The sequence below is a fragment of the Zootoca vivipara genome, chromosome 2 (genome assembly GCF_965207765.1).
Source record: "Zootoca vivipara chromosome 2, rZooViv2.hap1.1, whole genome shotgun sequence".
Lineage (NCBI taxonomy): Eukaryota > Metazoa > Chordata > Lepidosauria > Squamata > Lacertidae > Zootoca > Zootoca vivipara.
In genome coordinates, this window is record NC_142584.1 from 82,902,485 (window position 1) to 82,920,333 (window position 17,849).

The following is a 17,849-nucleotide window of genomic DNA, read 5'->3' on the forward strand; positions in this document are numbered from 1 at the left end:
GGTCTGAAGCTAGGGCTTAGCCAGTGAGCCTGCTGCTGGTTAAAAAGAGGGAACTCTGGATTGTCCAGAGTGAGGCTGAACCAATGGCACTCGCATCACCAGCACCATTTTTTGGGTTGCACTGATGAGCTGGGACAGTCACAAGGCTCTCTCTCTTTCTTTCTTTGTCCCTACAGGCGGAGAAACACACAACCTATATGTGCAAACCTTCAGGCAGCAATCCTGACATGCTACGGCGAAAACAAACACCAAGCCCTCAACTGTTCAGAGTTGGTCAAGGAGTATCAGCGTTGTGTTAGGCTAGCACAAAAGGTAACTACATTTTCCCTGCCAGATTCACTTTTACTCCAGGTGAATATTCTTTTCTCATTACTGGTGTGGGCATGGTCAATCAGAAGGCCTTTCCCTGAGCCAAATCTTCCTGCTGCTCCAAGCACTGATAATTGGAGGCTTGATTTACATACTGGATATGGTTGCATACAAATTAAACCATAATTTAGAATAAATTATTGTTTAATATACAGGTACGCTGTGCTTTCCCCTTATTCCTGCCTTTGCCCAGTGGGGGTGGGGGGAGGGGGAGTAAACCCTGAGTCACTTCTTCTGGTGTGTTTGGATGAAGTAAACCACAAGCCCGGGTTAGTATGTGGTTTGTTTTGCTCTCATTTCCTCCCTTGTGTGGGGCAATCAGAAGTAGGAGAGGAGCAAAGCACTTGTGCACATAAAACCATAGTCTTAAATAAACTGGTTTAAGCGTTTCATGCAGACTACTGGATCACTGTAGTCTTGACAATCACATGAAAGCTTGAGAATATGTATTGGCTGCCACAGAGAACTGTTTTCATTCATGGAATAACCTATTGATAGCAAGCTCACGTTATTAATAGCTTCTATACCACTCTGAATTAATAAATAGCTTCTATACCACTCTTTATAAGTCTTGTTCTGTCCATCCTTACAGTAGCCCTTTGAAGTAAATTAAGCCAAGATGGTACAGTCTTACTCAAGGCTACTCAGTGAGCTTCACATTTGGTCTTTAATTTTGGCCTGGAACCAAAATCAGTACTTCATTCGCTGCTTAAAGTTATGACCTGTTCATTTGATAATTTCTACTTTGAATGGTTTTGGCAAATTGGCCAACATTTGATATTATTAAACCAGCTGCTATTGGGTTTTGATGGACTTGTGCATTCTTCAACATGGCCTTTATCTTCCAAACACACAGTTTCCTTAAAAATAAAAAAAAATCATTAGAACACAGCATTGTTTTTTGCACCAGCTTTGGTACTCCATAATTGTCTCTGTGTCTTCAAAGGGAATGAGTCTTTTTGCTGTTGCTGAGATAATAGGATATCCTTTAATAAAGACCAAATGGTTTGCTTCTTAGGATGATATGAGTTTCCAATTATGCAACTTTACCCACAGAGCCAACAACCTTCTGGTTTTATGAGGGAACTAGACATTATATTAGGCATCGACTTATGCTGAAAACAACAGCCCATTGTCATGGGGGACTGATTTTAAATCAAGCTTTAAATCATGGCTTAAACTACCAAGAAAAAAGACCAATTTAAATTATCAGTTTAAATCAAATTTCCCATTTTGAAACTCATGCATTTTTAACTGGGGTTTTTAACAATTAATACACACTGCAACCAAATGGAACTAGTAACATAAAGCCATGAAGCCACATGCCTAAATTATATCTGTTTATAGATGAGGCATTGTACACTTCCAAGGAGATCACATACTTGAAGGCTATGCCTTCAATCCTATGCACCCTTATTGAAAATACATCTCACTGAATAAAATGAAACTTGCTTTCAAGTAAACATGCACAACATTGAGATCTACCTGGGGTCTAGAAGCAAGGCTATTGAGCAAAATAGTGTTTTTCCATGAGGTGGAATGTCTATGCTATTTGGTAAGTCACAAATATAAATATTTCAGAACTCAACACATTCTGAATTTCTGGTATTAGGATGTAAAATTGGAATGCAATGCATTTAAGGAGGAATCACACCAATTCTAGTACCTGCTATGGCTTGCCAGCTTCTGACCTGCAGTATCAAGCTATAATGTAAATCATTAATTAAAGAATCAGGGTATCATATCTCAGTTTGCTTCTGGATTGTATTAGCCACAGTTGTTTTAACAACGCAAAACTGGGACTTATATGCTGGCCTTAAGTTCGAATTTCATATTAAACCATTTAATTTTAAAGAAACATATGAAAGCTGAAATTTAAAAGAAAAGAATGATTTAATTTATTTAAGTTTTTTATTTTTAACCACCATGCCCCATGTCACGCTCTTCCCTCGCTCCCCATATGCACAATATCACCCTGTTTGCCCTGATGATGTGTGCTTCACTGCTCCCACAATCAAATGATGTGGAGCAGGGAGGAGAAACATAGCAATTATGTCATGATGTGGGTAAGTGATATTACACTGTGAACAGGAGGACTATTTATCATATAAGGCGGTCATGGCCAAACTTGGCCCTCCAGATGTTTTGGGACTACAACTCCCATCATTCCTAGCTAACAGGACCAGTGGTCAGGGATGATGGGAATTGTAGCCCCAAAACTGCTGGAGGGTCAAGTTTGGCCATGCCTAATATAAGGTAGGCTTAAACCATCGTTATAAAGAGCTGGTTTGTTATGCTAGCCAGAGTTTGTTCTGAACTGAGGTTCTTGGTTCACATGTAACACCAATTCAAAAATTCTTTAAAAGTGAAAACTAAACTTGGCAGAAGTCCTGCCAGCTGCACAGGAAGAGAAGAGGGGAGGCGAGAACACTCTAGTCCAATTTGTGCTTCAGTTCATTGAGGCCCAGTTACTAACATGACATGCAAAGATGGGCATTGGGTCCCAGAATTCTGGGAGCCTTGGTAATAAGCTTAGTTATTTCCAGATGCTACGGGGCTCCTTATATTTTGGGAAATTGGTTGCCTTTGCTAGCATTCTCATGATACATGAACTTTGTCTCCTATGCATGGTGGTATAAGTGTCTTTTGATTTTGTATCCACAAGCAACGAGGTCGGTGTCCCGATCTCATATCCTGCACTCCAGCACAGCTGAAAGACGCTTGCAGTGCTATGCACATACTGAAAGGTGCATGTGTTTTCCCAATGCAAAGATTAATTCCTCGGTCAGAAAAAAATGTATATGATGTGATCATGAGAGTAGATGTTTCAAAATTAGACTGGAGGATTCAGTCTCTCAGTTCCAGTGCAGAGACACAGCCAAAGCAATCTTAATTCATATTCCCATATCAAATAGTCATAGTAAAAGCCTGGGATGGATTAGCCTGAAATCGACCTGAAATCGGGGCACTTTGGAATGCATAGAGCAGGAGCACAGAATGTACCATATCTCCCATAAGCATTACAATAATCTCAGGCTGGTGAAGGATTTAAAATATTCTGTGAAGTTTCCAGTGTGCAGGAGAAGAAAGGTTTATAGCATAATCTGATTCAGTGTATGATGCCAGGCTGACCAAGCATTTCCTTGGAGCCTGTCATGGAACATGGGACTTCAGATTTACAAAGGAGAGACATGTGCTTGCAGGCAGGTTCAGGTGATATTGTTGGGGTGGGGGCAGTCATGTGACAGGGAGAGAGGCTCAGGGTGTCTGAAGAGAGCCTTTTTCCTTTCCATTAAAATTGTGAGGGGTGGGGGTGGGGGAGCTGTATGCCTGATTTAAGTATAACATGAAGCAAACTGCCAACCAGCTCCCAGAAGAAGCCCCGACAGAAGGAGATGGGGAAATTGTCAGGATATATTAGCTCAAATGCTGTTGCAAGTCCTGGTGGATTTTCCCCCTTCCTGTTTACAAAGAAGGTCTTTGTATGTCTGCAAATCAGCAAGGTTAAGGCTGCCAGGGAAAGGGCTTTTCTCTGGTATCTTCTGAAGTCTCCAGATCCCCAAAGGTGTGCTTTTCTTTTTTCTTCCATGACTTTAAAGTAAAAAAGGCTCTGCATTGCTGTGGAACAATCCTTTCCCCCCAAGCAGCTCTCTTCAGAACTCGCCTCATCCCTTGCCAAACCTCCGATATGCAAGCCTTCCCTCCTGTAAATCAGGCTTGTAGCCTCCCCCCCCCCACTTTCTTTTTTGGAAGTATATCTTTAGCAAATGCATTTACCAATACATCTTTATAGCACACAGTACAGGAGGAATGTGATTACCAAAGAAGACAGATTGCATTAAACTTCTGCATATTCGCAGGCTGCCGCTCCAACCCATTTGAGAAAAGGGGCTGGGAAGCTGCCAGCCAGCCTGAAGCCCCAACCTGACATTATTATAGAGTAAATTGGAAGCTGAGTAACTGGTAACAGCAGAGGGCACTGAAATATCCTATTAACTTGAAGGGGGTACTCTCTCTCTCTCTCTCTCTCTCTCTCTCTCTCTCTCCCTCCCTCCCTCCCTCCCTCCCTCCCTCCCTCCCTCTCTCTTCCTCTCTTCCTCTCTTCCTCTCTTCCTCTCTCTCTCTTCAACTCCTAGGCTAGATTAGTTCAAGAAGACTTCCATGTACCATAAACCCTGCTGGAGCCCTCCCCACCCCACATCCAACAAAACTATTAGAATGATGTTATATTGAAGGGCATTTCATACTGATTTACTATGGGGGACAGCAACATGCCAGGAAAATCTTTTGTTGTTTTTGATTCTGTTTTTCCTCCCTTAGTGGCTACTACTGAGCAGGTAACTGTGTGAGATCAGATACATTCTTTGCAGGGATGCCACGAAAGACCATGAAATTCAGAGTTGAACACACAACCTGCCATTTCAAGGAGCCAAAAATATGCCATGAATTCCTTCTTTTCTCCTACTATTCAAAAACTTGTGGCAGGTTTCCTGGGCCATCCTACCATCTGTGATGATAGGTTTGTGGGAAGCAAAATCTGTCAAGATGGCAGAAGGGAGAGGGAAGGAGAAGTAAAGGCAACAGTCCTATTCTAGTTCCTCTCCCTCCCCACTTCCACACACTCACCTTTAAACCGGCGTTAGCAATCTCTGATGTGAGTGGGTGGATTTCAGTAGGAACGGAGACTTAATCAGTGTCATCAGGAAGACAATTTCCCCCTCGTTTTGATTTAATTCAAGCGGAGCTCAAAAATCCTAAGATTTTGTGGCATTTCCTACTGTTGTGCATTCAAATAATATTGTTTGAATATCATATTAGTGGTAGAAAAATAGAATATGTTAATGCGATGTCTGTGTGTTCTATGTTGGATAACGTAAATCTGGTTTAAGTGAGTTTATCTAAAGGAATTTGAGCACATTGGAGTGTCCCAGATGGACAGGGCAGGTGACAGTCTGGTCAGGAGAGGAGATGATGGAGAAATGTTACAGGGTGATGACAAGATAGACCTATTGAGCTCCTACTTTGTCCCAGTCTTCTCATCATGAGGGAAACTGTTCTTAATCTGGCAAAAATAAATAAATCAGATGGTGAAGGGAAGGAGTTGTAGCCATGACAGATAGAGTTGGTATGTCCTCCCAAAATGAATCCTAATTCTTCAGGTCCTGAAAAATTGCATTTTAGGATGTAAAGGAACTTGCAGGTGCAATCTCAGAGCCTTTGTCTATAATTCTTGAAAATTGGAGGACAGTGAAGTACCATGCAGCTGGAGAGAAGCAAATGTTCCTGATTTCCAAAAAGGGGGAAACAAAATCCAGGCATCCACCAACTGTTCAGTTTGACAGTGATACTTGGAAAGTTTCTAGAACTGATCATTAAGCAGTTTGTGCACATATATGAAAAAGAATGTTTTTTTTTAAGTCATGAAGATTACTTTAACTCCTTTTTTGATAGAATTATTGCCTAGTAGAGTATGAGAATGCTCTGGATATGGTATAGCTTGATTTTAGCACGGCTTTCAACAAGGTCCCCAATGATACTCTTTGTGAAAAGTTGTTAAAAATATTATGCTACTGTTAGGTAGATTTGTAGCTGGTACGGTGGTCAGTGCCCAAACAGTGCTAATCAAGGCTTTTCAGAAAATTGCAGAGATATGACAAGTGACATGTCATAGGATTACGTCCTGGGCCCTGTATGTTTAACATCTCTATAAATGACTTAGAGAAAGGGCTTGAAGGGATGTGTCAGGGATTGTTGCGACTACTCCTGAGTAACGACCTTCCACATGCTTGTCTTTCAAAAGTCTTTATTAGTGCACATTATTTACAGTGTAGTGAGTTGACGGTTTCATGTCTTCTCATTCCGAATCAGAATCCGGGACTGCCCCCTTCCGCGATCTGGACCAGCATAAAAGCCTCGGGACAGCGAATCTCCTCCCTTTTCTCCTCCTTCTCAATTCCGGTGTTGGGGCGAAGGGTCTACGGTCAGCCCTATTCCTGTCCACTCCTCCCGCCTCTCTCTCTTCCTGCCTGTGGAGCAGGGGCTCTCCAGTGCTGCCAGAGCCCTGGCACTCCTTCTCCATTTCCTGACTCACCCCTTCAGGCCCCTCGCTCTCATGACTGCTTGGAGACGGGCTGCTTCTGATGGGGGGGGTCTCTGTAATCCCTCCCCCTTACAGGATGCTCAACAGATTTACAAATGACACTAATGTGTGTAGAGTAGCTAACACATTAGACAGAAAAATTATCCAAGGTTGTCTTGCCTGGATGAAGAACTGGATAAAAACTAACAACCTGAATTTCCACAGAGATAATTGTAAAATTCTACATTCATCTAGGAAGAATCAGATGCACAAATAAATGTTAAATGACCCTTGACATGATCACAGTACATGTAAAAAGAGGAGGCTTTGTAAATCACAAGCTAAGCATGAGTCAGCAGCACACAAAAAAGGCTAAGGCAATTCTAAATTACAGTAACAGGAATATGTTGTCCAGATTGTGAGATGTAATGGTATTACTCTTTGATTAGATCTCACCTGGAGTATATTGTCCAGGATGCTCACAATCTGAAACAATCTAGGGCCTAAGTATTTGATGAAGCACCTCTCTCCATGCCAGCCAACCTCAGCCATAAGATCAGCAGAGGGCCATACATGTGGTCCCAGCAATGTGTATATCTTTTTGTATAGAGCCTTACCTGTAGTGGTGTCCCAACTAAGGAATTTATTTCATTGGAGGCAAAGATGGCAATGACTTCAAATTATCATAATTCATTTTGGTCCATCATGACTGCTCTACTATTTGCTGCAAATTATGGACCTTTAGGATCTGGCAGTGTCCATAGGTGGACCTGCATGAGTCTGTGTCTTGGGACAAGGATGTTTCTTACATTTTTTACAGTCCACTAGAAGCAAGCCCAAGAAGAAGGATTAAGTCAGCTGACTAAAAGAATTAACTAGTAACATGGGCTCTGAAGGTAGCAGGATTGGCTTTAGTCTTCAGCTTGGTGATTCAATGGGATGGACAAAGAAGTCCTTTGAACCTAAGGTGAACACCCAAAGAAACACAAATCCTGTTTGGCATTATAAGTGTGGGAGAGTCTGGCTCAACTACAACACCATGTTTGAAAGGACTTGCTGTATCAGTTTTGACAGGGTGGTGTATGGTTCCTGTAGATGTCATAGTAAACTGGTTTTGACCTCAGGGTGGAGAGTGGTAATGAAATCAGATAGGACAGAAATATGTAATGAAATCTGAAGTCTATGTTTCATTTGGCTGTTTCTTAAGGAATCCAAATTTGTGAGTGTCAATATTGCCTCTTGCCCAAAGAAAGGCAAATTACTTACATGTGGAGAGTCAAATTCAGAATTCCATTTAATTCAGTAACTTTAAAACTAACCACCTTATTTATGCAGAACAAAGTGTATAGAGTAGGGAATAGGAAACGTCTGACCCTCCAAATATTGGTGGATTCCCACTCCTATCAGCTCCAGCCAGCATGGCCAGCAGTCAGGGATGAAAGGAGTTAGAATTCAGGGACATTTGGAGTGCTGCAGATTTGCCATCCATGTTGTAGGTTCTGTATGTAATGCAGAAATTTTGTGCCCCTTCTCAACCCCTGGATATACTTCTTTCTTCCAGTCTGGCTTCATGTACATGCATTGGATTTAATATTGGATGGAGGTTAGATGCAAGGAGTGCCACATTCCTAGTCTATCATTTATCCATCCATCCATCCAATGTTGGGAGATGATCACAGTCCAAGACATGGACATGATGTAGGCTTGGAGGCAAGATGGGTATGATCCTGGTCCTTTATGTACATGGAGGTTCATGTGAATCAGGCTCATATTGCCCATTTCCATCTACTTCTAAGTATGTTCAATAAGAACCTCGCCAAGAATATGAGCTTGCAGTTATCTTGTTGAATACAATTGCAGGGGTTTGGACTAAATGGCCCTCGGAGTCCCTTCCAACTCTACAATTCTATGGTTCTATAACTATCTCTACTAACTTCACTGTTTTGTTTGGGGTTTCTTTGTTGTTAGGGGGGGGTTTCTTTGTTGTCTTTGGGGTTTGGTTTCATATCTGCCGAATTTCAGACACAAGCACAAAAATTGCTGCTCTTAGGTCTAAATAAAAGCTGGGATAATAGTGCTGCTGTAGGTGGTGCTGCTTCTTTTGTAGCTTTTCAAATTATCTGTAGTTTATTGACTGCAAGATTTATCAGGAGTGTACCACAGCTTGTCAGCAATTAGGATAGAAAGTTGATGCTACAATCTTCCCCCCAGTATTTTCTTTCCTGCCAACGGGGGGCATCAGAATTTCACTTAATGTGTTCCTTGGATACCAAAAAGGGAAATATGTGTGCCTAAGATAAATAATAAGTATACACTTCCTTCTCTCCCCATCCCCAAAACAGTGATGTGAGCTAGATGTCGCAACTGTAAGCCAGTGAATAAGGGAAAATAATATGGATTTTATATACAATTTATATATCCCCACATACCCATCTAATTTAGATGGTGTACATTTTGGGGCCAGAGATTCATCTCACTTTAACTAGCAATTAGTACCTCCCCTCAATCTTGGTATAGGTTGGGATATAAATCATAATAAAGAATCAGCCAGCTGGCATTAATTGCAATTATATATTAAACCCCATCAAATGATGTGAATACAAATTATTCTAATAGAAAATAATATTGACACACTGAAGGGAGATTTAAAATATTAAAATGTTAAGAAAAGGTAGATAAGGTGTGTAAGATTTTATATACACACACACACACACACACACACACACACACACACACACTTACCCCATAATCCACTGTTCATCTCTCATCCTGCATTCCCCGTCCTGTTGTTAAAAGGAACAGGATTTTTATCTGTGTTCATATTCTTAGACAACTTTCCACTTTTTTTATAAAGTTGAAGTAATTAAAAGTAGAGCTCTCAATAGCCAACATGTGAAGAAACTCTTAATAATAGAGAACTGGGTAGTCAAAGCCGTAATAGTAATGTCTTCACAAGCAGCCAAAGGTATACTAGTATGTAGCACTTGGTCAAACTTTTTGATAATTGTCAATAAGTTGCTGTTACTTCATGTTAGCACTAAACATTTTTGCAGATGAAATTTCTTCATCAGCTCTTTTTGTCCATTAAGGTTGCCAGTGTGTTTTCCCCACATAGGGAAAATACGCATGGGCACGATGCAGATCTACCACTCCCAGTGTGGATCCAAGTATCTCTTTCTCCCTCAAACATCGTAGGCATCCGTCTGCCTCAGGAGACAACTGAGTCCACCTCCGGGTATGAAGTCAAACTGCTGGAGAATCGCAGCGTCTGCTGTGGCTGCAGAGACGAGTAACGTGTAACTGTTGCCTCCTGTGTTGCTTTTGCTGCGTTAGCAGCACCAAAGTGACCTTCCTGGGGCGCAAGCCTGGGGCAGTGTGTATGGAGGCCCTGGCCTGCCCAGAGGACAAGACACATTGGCCTTGCAGATGTGGACCAAAGGAAAGCAGAGCAATACGTGTGACATCAGCTTGGCTGCTGGAGGTGCTGAAAGGAGGTGCACAGCATGCAATCCAACCATCTTAGCGACTCCACTCATGCTCCCTGAAACTGTTCTTTCAAAAGGGACTCACAGTATTTTATTTTTATTTTTATCTGTATTTTATATTTTTCTATGAACTGGTCCTCGACCGTAATAATAATAATATATATATATATATATATATATATATATATATATATATATATATATATATATATGACCCCTAGTGACTCCACTCTGGATTTGTGTAGGGTTTACTCCTTAGCCTTTTCTTTTCCTGAGGATGTCCCATAAGCCAGCAGGCACAGGTTTCACACCTGAAGCCTTTCTCATGAATGAGTATAGCTGCAAGGCAGCAGAGGTTTGGGATTAGAGCAGGCATAGGCAAACTCAGCCCTCCAGATGTTTTGGGACTACAACTCCCATCATCCCTGACCACTGGTCCTGTTAGCTAGGGGTGATGGGAGTTGTAGTCCTGAAACATCTGGAGGGCTGAGTTTGTCTATGCCTGGATTAGAGTTTTCCTTCTCCTACATGGGTTACCTTCCCAGGGTGACGAGCCCCATCTGCCCCTCACTTTCCTCTACAGGACATGCAGAAACTACCTTCTTAACCATTTGACCCACTTGGTCTTGTCTGCTCAATCCGTCGGAGCCTGTCTTTGCAGGCAGGGGAAGTCCATAACTCACGGAGGGTTTGAGACTCAGTGGCTACCCTCACCTGGTTTGGCCGCTGTCCCATGCTGATAGCTTCTAGGAGCCACAGACATCCACAGCTGCTTTTAACGTAAAGAAAACCCACATTGGGAAATTCTGCTCACAATTTCCTGTTTGTCTCTGTTTGTGCCCTGAGGCTCCTGGAAACATCCTCTGCCAGTGTTGCCATGCGTTAAGCAGGTCCTGTTAAAAGCACCTCTCCAGACACTGTTCCCTCTCACTGTTATTCTCTTGTCTGTATTTTCAACACCCTCAGTACTCATACCTTTTGGATGCTGTACATTCTTCCTCTCCTGAGATACAATGCACACTTCACTAGCTTTTATTGAACAGGAGTGAAAAGCCGCCACCCTTGAATCTACCACTTGTGAGTAGAACATCATACAGTATTATCACAGGATTTGGGGTAGTACCTTACAAGTGTGTGTGGGACAAGTGTTGTTTAGAATACTCCTTTAGCATATGGTCCCAAGACATGAGTCCGACTATGTAAATATGGGTCCATTTAAGGGCTCCATCCCTGCCCCTCTGCGTTCCATCTTTTGTAATGAGGAAAGAGTCAATAAGGCTTGTAATATGACTTCATTGGCAGTCACTTTTCTCTTGTTTGGATTTCTCCCTGTGTTGACCAGAATGCATATAGCTAATTTAGTGCTTGTAATATGTAATATTTAAATGCAACCTTTTTAAAGCCATACATGAGAAACACCCACACTGTGCAAAAAATATAGTTAATTTCAGAATAATGAGCCCAGATTGTTGATAAAAGCTCTTGGAGTTCTGTTCTGAAAATCACAAATTCTGTAACCAAAGCCCCAAATAGGCTTTCTATTGAATTATGCAAATTGGGCAGTCTTGAATAGATTCTGTTGCAATTTGTATGCTTGCATAATTTGCACAGCTGCAGTTTTGTTTTAAAATTTTGTGACTTTCTGTTCTGTCAGACTAAGGAAGACTCTGCAGAATAAATATCCTCTCTGGAAGTGGTTTAAAATAAAAGCATTACTCTACCTCTTTGACCTGAAGCTGTCAATCAAAAACCATCATTCCACCAACGCCCTTCCTCCTTTCTCTGACTGTAACAAAATGTAACAGCAAGAACCATGCAAAAGTATGCTTGTGTGCATGTCATCTCTCAAATAAAACCCCAATGCTCACGAAATAGAAACTGCCAACTACTTGGTTAGGATTGAAAAATTATTTATTAATGTGTTGTATTTATATGCCACCTTTTCGTCCAACGAGATAAGGAGATATGAGCAAGTAGATAGAAGTAGCAAGTTGCTATCAATATGTCCCCACATAAGATTTATATAAGTTTATAATCTGAATCCAAAGCCACCTGTCTGGGCTGAGTCACGGGGACTGAATTGTCAACACCAGAGCCTGACCACCCAACCATCTATTTCACTCTCTGAGGAAATGAGTATTCCAACCAGTGTTATGAATTTTCGCTCTGAAATCACATTCCTCAAGACGAATCTTGTAAGACTCAAAAACAGCAACTGTTAAATAGTTGGTTAGTACAGTAGAACAACTCACAGACATTTCTTACTGTATAATGTCAACACTCTGGCAATTTTGACTCTTAGATCTCCTTCAGACCTTGCACATTTCTTACCTTGGCTTTTGCTTGTTCTAGATGCCTGCCCTTTAAGGTTTTTAAGTTCATCTCGGCTACTGATCGCACTATTGATTTTAATTACTTTGTAGATTTTGTGATATGGAGAAAACATTACAGGGTAGGGAAAGGCATGATAACCTAGTTTAGCCCATGATGTTTGATTGTTTGTGTGTCTCTTTCAGTGCATGTGTGTTTTGTGCACCAGTTCTGGAAGGGTATGTTTCAGTGAAGCTTCCTTGTGTAAGTCTGTGCGTTGAAATAGACTACACGCATGTGTCATCATCAAATGTAACACTTTACTCAGTTTTCTTACAGTTAGAGTAGTTTCCTCATGGAAAATACCATAGCTGAAGCACCTTGTCTCTAACAAAAACGCAGTGGATCTCTTAAAGTTCTGTGGCCCTCTACATGTTGTTGGATGACAACTCTTCTCATCCCTAACCATTGGCCATGTTGACTTGGGCTGAAGGGAAGCAAACAACCTCTGGAGGGCCACAGATTCCCCAGCTCTGCCATAAAGGATCTGAGCAGCTTCATGAGTTTGGAAGGTTTTTAGAAGATTTTGGGTCAATATGGAAACAGCAAGTCTGGCCTGTTGTTTATAAATCAAGTTTGGGAGCTGGCTATGCAAGGTCATAGTCATGCTGTTTGTCCTTCTAGCCCTCTGACTGGCAGTAGCACTTCAGACAGAGGGAGTCTCACATCATCTGCTATCTGGGATCCTTTTACCTTGAGATGCCAGGGATTGAACCTGGGTCCTTCTGTATGGAAAGTTTACTTTGGGAAGATTCCAGCATACTATTTGCTGCTGGCTTTCAGACGTTCGCTTGTAGCTAATGAATTTCAGCGTACCCTGTTTGCATGTGTTTGTTAAGAGGGTCATATAAAAAAGTAAGCAAAACACGATACATTAAAAAATGGCCCTCCTTTCCTAGGGCAATTTGTTTTAGGGCATCGTCTACCCATAGGGTTGATCTTATTCTGGGTAGGTACCGCAATATGATTATTTAGATGAACTTTGCTGTCAGCTTTCTGTGGATTCTTAAGTTGTTGAGTTTTTCCAACCCTCCTCCTCCTTCCACCCTATATTTGGGCAAACGTTGTGCTGATAACACTATTGGAGGAGTTTATGACTCAATAAATGCCCCCCCCCCACAAGGGAATGAGTGAAGAGGCCGCAAGCAGCAAGCAGATGCTGTTTATTTAGTCATAAACACTGAGGAGAGCATTACTGGATTAACTGTACCCAGGCATTCTCCTGGCCTGTTTATTTGCAGAGGTGAAAATAATCCACATTGTGCTTCTAATTGTAAAGGATGGAGAGCTGGGGATGGGTTATTGTTTAATTCTTGAAGGCAGAGACTTCTAGGTCCTAAGCATCTCCAATCAGTCCATACGCAAAAGCTTTTTATATGCCCTGATGTTCATCAATGGATAAACGAAAAATATGGAGCTGCCTGGAAGGACATAAACTGCCATCTTAATATATGAGGCATGTCCAAGAGTAAAATGCTGGCCTACTTAAAATGGAAATGGCTGCTGCATTCACGAAGCTGGAGGCATGAGTTCCTCATTTTCTTCTCTATTGCTAAGCTTTGCAGAGGCCTAGTGTTTCCATAACCCAGCATAGCAATATTATTAACCTGTCCAAACAAATGCTCTGCAAATGCATTTCACAATCCATGTGGAGCACAGATAATTCATTTTCTTATGCTGGTCTTTGCAAGCAAAGACTGCCATAAAGACTGCTTGAGGGTCGTTCCCCTGAGGCCCCACCCTTGAGCTCGACCACCCACAAAAGATCAGCTGGATGATGATATTGTGCAGATGCCATGGTGGCAGAGAGGTAAGATTTCTTTGCTGACCTCTCTGCTGTGGCATAAACCTAAGCCATGTCTGATCAGATTGACCATGAGTTTCCAGCACCTCCACTCAAGTTATATCTGCAGGCATGTTCTGGGTAGGAGGGCTTGAGCCACTGGCGGAGGAAGAGGGGGACGACCCCAGGACGTGCGCCATGCCCCTGTGGGTGGCGCAGCATGCCCCCAGGACGCATGCCAGCAACGCCCCCACCTGCTCTCCGCACACACACACCCGGTGCCGGAGCATGAAGCTCCACCACTGGCTTGAGCCCTTGAAAGACCTGCCAGCACCCCATTCTCTCTGCTATCTCTGTTCCTGTGAGCCTTGCTTTGAGCTGTGACTGTTGTTCCGGTCCACACCTGCCAGTCCACTGGGGCAGTGCCGGTGAGATGGAAGTGAGGGCTCTCTTCCTGCCTGATTCTTGGAGCAAGTGATGCGGAGGGGGGGGGGAACAGGATTGGAGGCAGGCTGCTTAGTTGACCTGCCCTCACCTGCAGCCAGCCTTCAAAAGGAAAGTGTTCTCCTTTTTTCTGATAGTCAAACGGAAGTGAAACGTGCCTCCCTCCTGGCGCCTCCCCCTCCCCACCCTGACCCAGCTGCAAGAGCCAAGCCTGGTTCCAGTTTAGCAAATCTGCATTCCTTTCCCTGTTGTCATCCCTGCTGCCTCATTGCCCTCAACCCCTTGTTAAGCCACAGGGGAAAGAATGCCTAGGAGCTCAGGTCAGGGATATGGGAAACCATTCCCATGAGAAATGGGTAAAGGAACTGGGCATGTTTAGCCTGGAGATGAGTAAATTGAGGGAAAACATGACAGCACATTTCCAGTATCTGATGGGCTTTTGTATAGAGAAGGGCAGGACTTGTTTTCAACTGCTCCCAGGACTAGATCTACTGGGCTTTAAGTTACATAAGAGTATATTTTGATTTAACTTTAAGAGAAATTTATTAAGGGCAGTTCATCAAGTGAAACAATTAAAAACATAAGAAGAGCCTGCTGGATCAGGCCAACTGCCCATCTAGTCCAGCCTCTTGTTCTCACAGTGGGCATCCAGGTGCCTATGGGAATCCCACAAGCAGGACCCAAACACAAGAGCACTCTCTCCTCCTAGTTTCCAGCAACTGGTATTCAGAAGCATACTGCCTCCAGCCATAGAATTTTGTTGTTGTTGTTGTTTAGTCGTTTAGTCGTGTCCGACTCTTCGTGACCCCATGGACCATAGCACGCCAGGCACTCCTGTCTTGCACTGCCTCCCGCAATTTGGTCAAACTCATGTTCGTAGCTTCGAGAACACTGTCCAACCATCTTGTCCTCTGTCGTCCCCTTCTCCTAGTGCCCTCAATCTTTCCCAACATCAGGGTCTTTTCCAAGGATTCTTCTCTTCTCATGAGGTGGCCAAAGTATTGGAGCCTGAGCTTCACGATCTGTCCTTCCAGGGAGCACTCAGGGCTGATTTCCTTAAGAATGGATAGGTTTGATCTTCTTGCAGTCCATGGGACTCTCAAGAGTCTCCTCCAGCACCATAATTCAAAAGCATCAATTCTTCGGCGATCAGCCTTCTTTATGGTCCAGCTCTCACTTCCATACATCACTACTGGGAAAACCATAGCTTTAACTATACGGACCTTTGTCGGCAAGGTGATGTCTCTGCTTTTTAAGATGCTGTCTAGGTTTGTCATTGCTTTTCTCCCAAGAAGCAGGCGTCTTTTAATTTCGTGACTGCTGTCACCATCTGCAGTGATCAAGGAGCCCAAGAAAGTAAAATCTCTCACTGCCTCCATTTCTTCCCCTTCTATTTGCCAGGAGGTGATGGGACCAGTGGCCATGATCTTGGTTTTTTTGATGTTGAGCTTCAGACCATATTTTGCGCTCTCCTCTTTCACCCTCATTAAAAGGTTCTTTAATTCCTCCTCACTTTCTGCCATCAAGGTTGTGTCATCTGCATATCTGAGGTTGTTGATATTTCTTCCGGCAATCTTAATTCCGGCTTGGGATCCCCTTCATGGATCAATGCCTTGTCGTGGCGAAGGGGCTTGAATAACTCAGAGAAGCTATGAGCTATGCCATGCAGGGCCACCCAAGATGGACAGGTCATAGTGGAGAGTTTTGACTAAACGTGATCCACCTGGAGAAGGAACTGGCAAGCCACTCCAGTAACCCTGCCAAGAAAACTCCATGGACAAAGCCATAGAATTAGATCATAGTCATTGTGACTAGCAGCCACTGATAGCCTTATCCTCCAAGAATTTGTCTAATCTGGAGATGGTCTAGCTCAGGAATTCTTGTATCTAGCTGTACGAGGCTTTAGTCCAGGCATCCCCAAACTGCGGCCCTCCAGATGTTTTGGCCTACAACTCCCATGATCCCTAGCTAACAGGACCAGTGGTCGGGGAAGATGGGAATTGTAGTCCAAAACATCTGGAGGGCCAAAGTTTGGGGGTGTCTGCTTTAGTTCGTACAAGCCTACCAGGCTTCCGCCAGCCCTCAGATTCAGTTGAGTCCAACCACTTGGAGTCCCTATTCCAGGAGTCAGCAAGCTTTTCAACAGGACAATCGGCTAAAAAATATATCCCAAAGCTATCTGGAAACCATTCATATCCCTAAGTATCCTGAGCCAGGCCACAGGTTCACCATTCCTTTGCTATGAAGTCCAGCCATCAGCAGATAGTTTATTATGTTGCTACAGGCAGGAAATAATAGATTGCCTGCTCACAGAACCTTTTTTGTTTGTTGTATTTATTGCTACAGTGCTTTTCATGGCCAAGAAGAACCCAAATATTCATCTCTGCTGTACATGCCTGTTGCCCCCTCCCCCCAGCTTCACCCACCCACCCACCCACAAGAAGAAATGTCAATTCTCCTACACAGTTAGCTAAGGGCAGAATTGGAGAAGTCATAGTAGTGATTACCTGGCAGTTTCTCCTGCTCCTCCCCAGAAACAGCTTTTTATTCCAGCCTGAACATTGCAGGCCTCTTGTTGTCTTCATATATAATAAATAACCCCAGATTCCAGGGTGGTTTTTTTTGCTGGTATCAACTATACTTTTAGAAGTTCAGTGCCAAATGGCAATACCTTTCCTTGATATTTGAACATAGCCCTGCAGTGTTCAACCTATTGTTATTATTGCTCTTATAAAATGAAGCTAAATTCTGCTATAACTCCAGAAAGCAGCATCCAAGCTTCTTAAGTCCCCGTAACACAAGAAATAGAAATTGGAAATATGCTGAATTCATAGTTCACATCTTGAGAGGCCTCTGCAAAATTGTTTGCTGGAATATCTGTCTTCCCTTTTCTCTCACATATGAAAGCTTCAGCTTTCCAAGCAGATAGGCCAGCTTCTGCTAAGGGATTCTAAAAGGTTTTAAACTCTTTGGTTATTGATTCATATCAATCTCTTTTTGGGGTACTGTTTAGGAAGTGGCTAGCTGTTCTTAAGCCATTCCAAAAATGTTCATTTCCATCATTATCCCATTAGACTGCATTAATTGTAACTTTTCTTCACTGTTGCATCAATTTCTGAGTTGATCGTGATTTCACTAAGCATGGACATTCTTCAGTCCCTTAGAGAGCACCATCCTGGAACAGATAGCAACACTCTGCTCCAGCACCAGCCAATGGGGTAGCCCATTAGCAATTGGGTGGTCTGTCTTAAGAACATAAGAAAAGCCTGCAGGATCAGGCTAGTGACCCATCTAGTCCAGCATCCTGTTCTCACAGTGG

The 17,849-nt window shown here is 42.8% G+C and overlaps 1 protein-coding gene across 4 annotated transcripts in view; it reads left to right on the forward strand.

Moving 5' to 3' along the window:
• Positions 1–17,849, forward strand: part of CHCHD6 (coiled-coil-helix-coiled-coil-helix domain containing 6) — a 212,064-nt gene that overhangs the window by 150,719 nt on the left and 43,496 nt on the right. For all 4 annotated transcript variants that reach the window (XM_060271405.2, XM_088662345.1, XM_060271406.2 and 1 more), the window contains one exon: positions 177–312. In XM_060271405.2, coding sequence (XP_060127388.2) covers positions 177–312 — 136 coding nt within the window. The remainder of the gene's footprint in view (positions 1–176; positions 313–17,849) is intronic.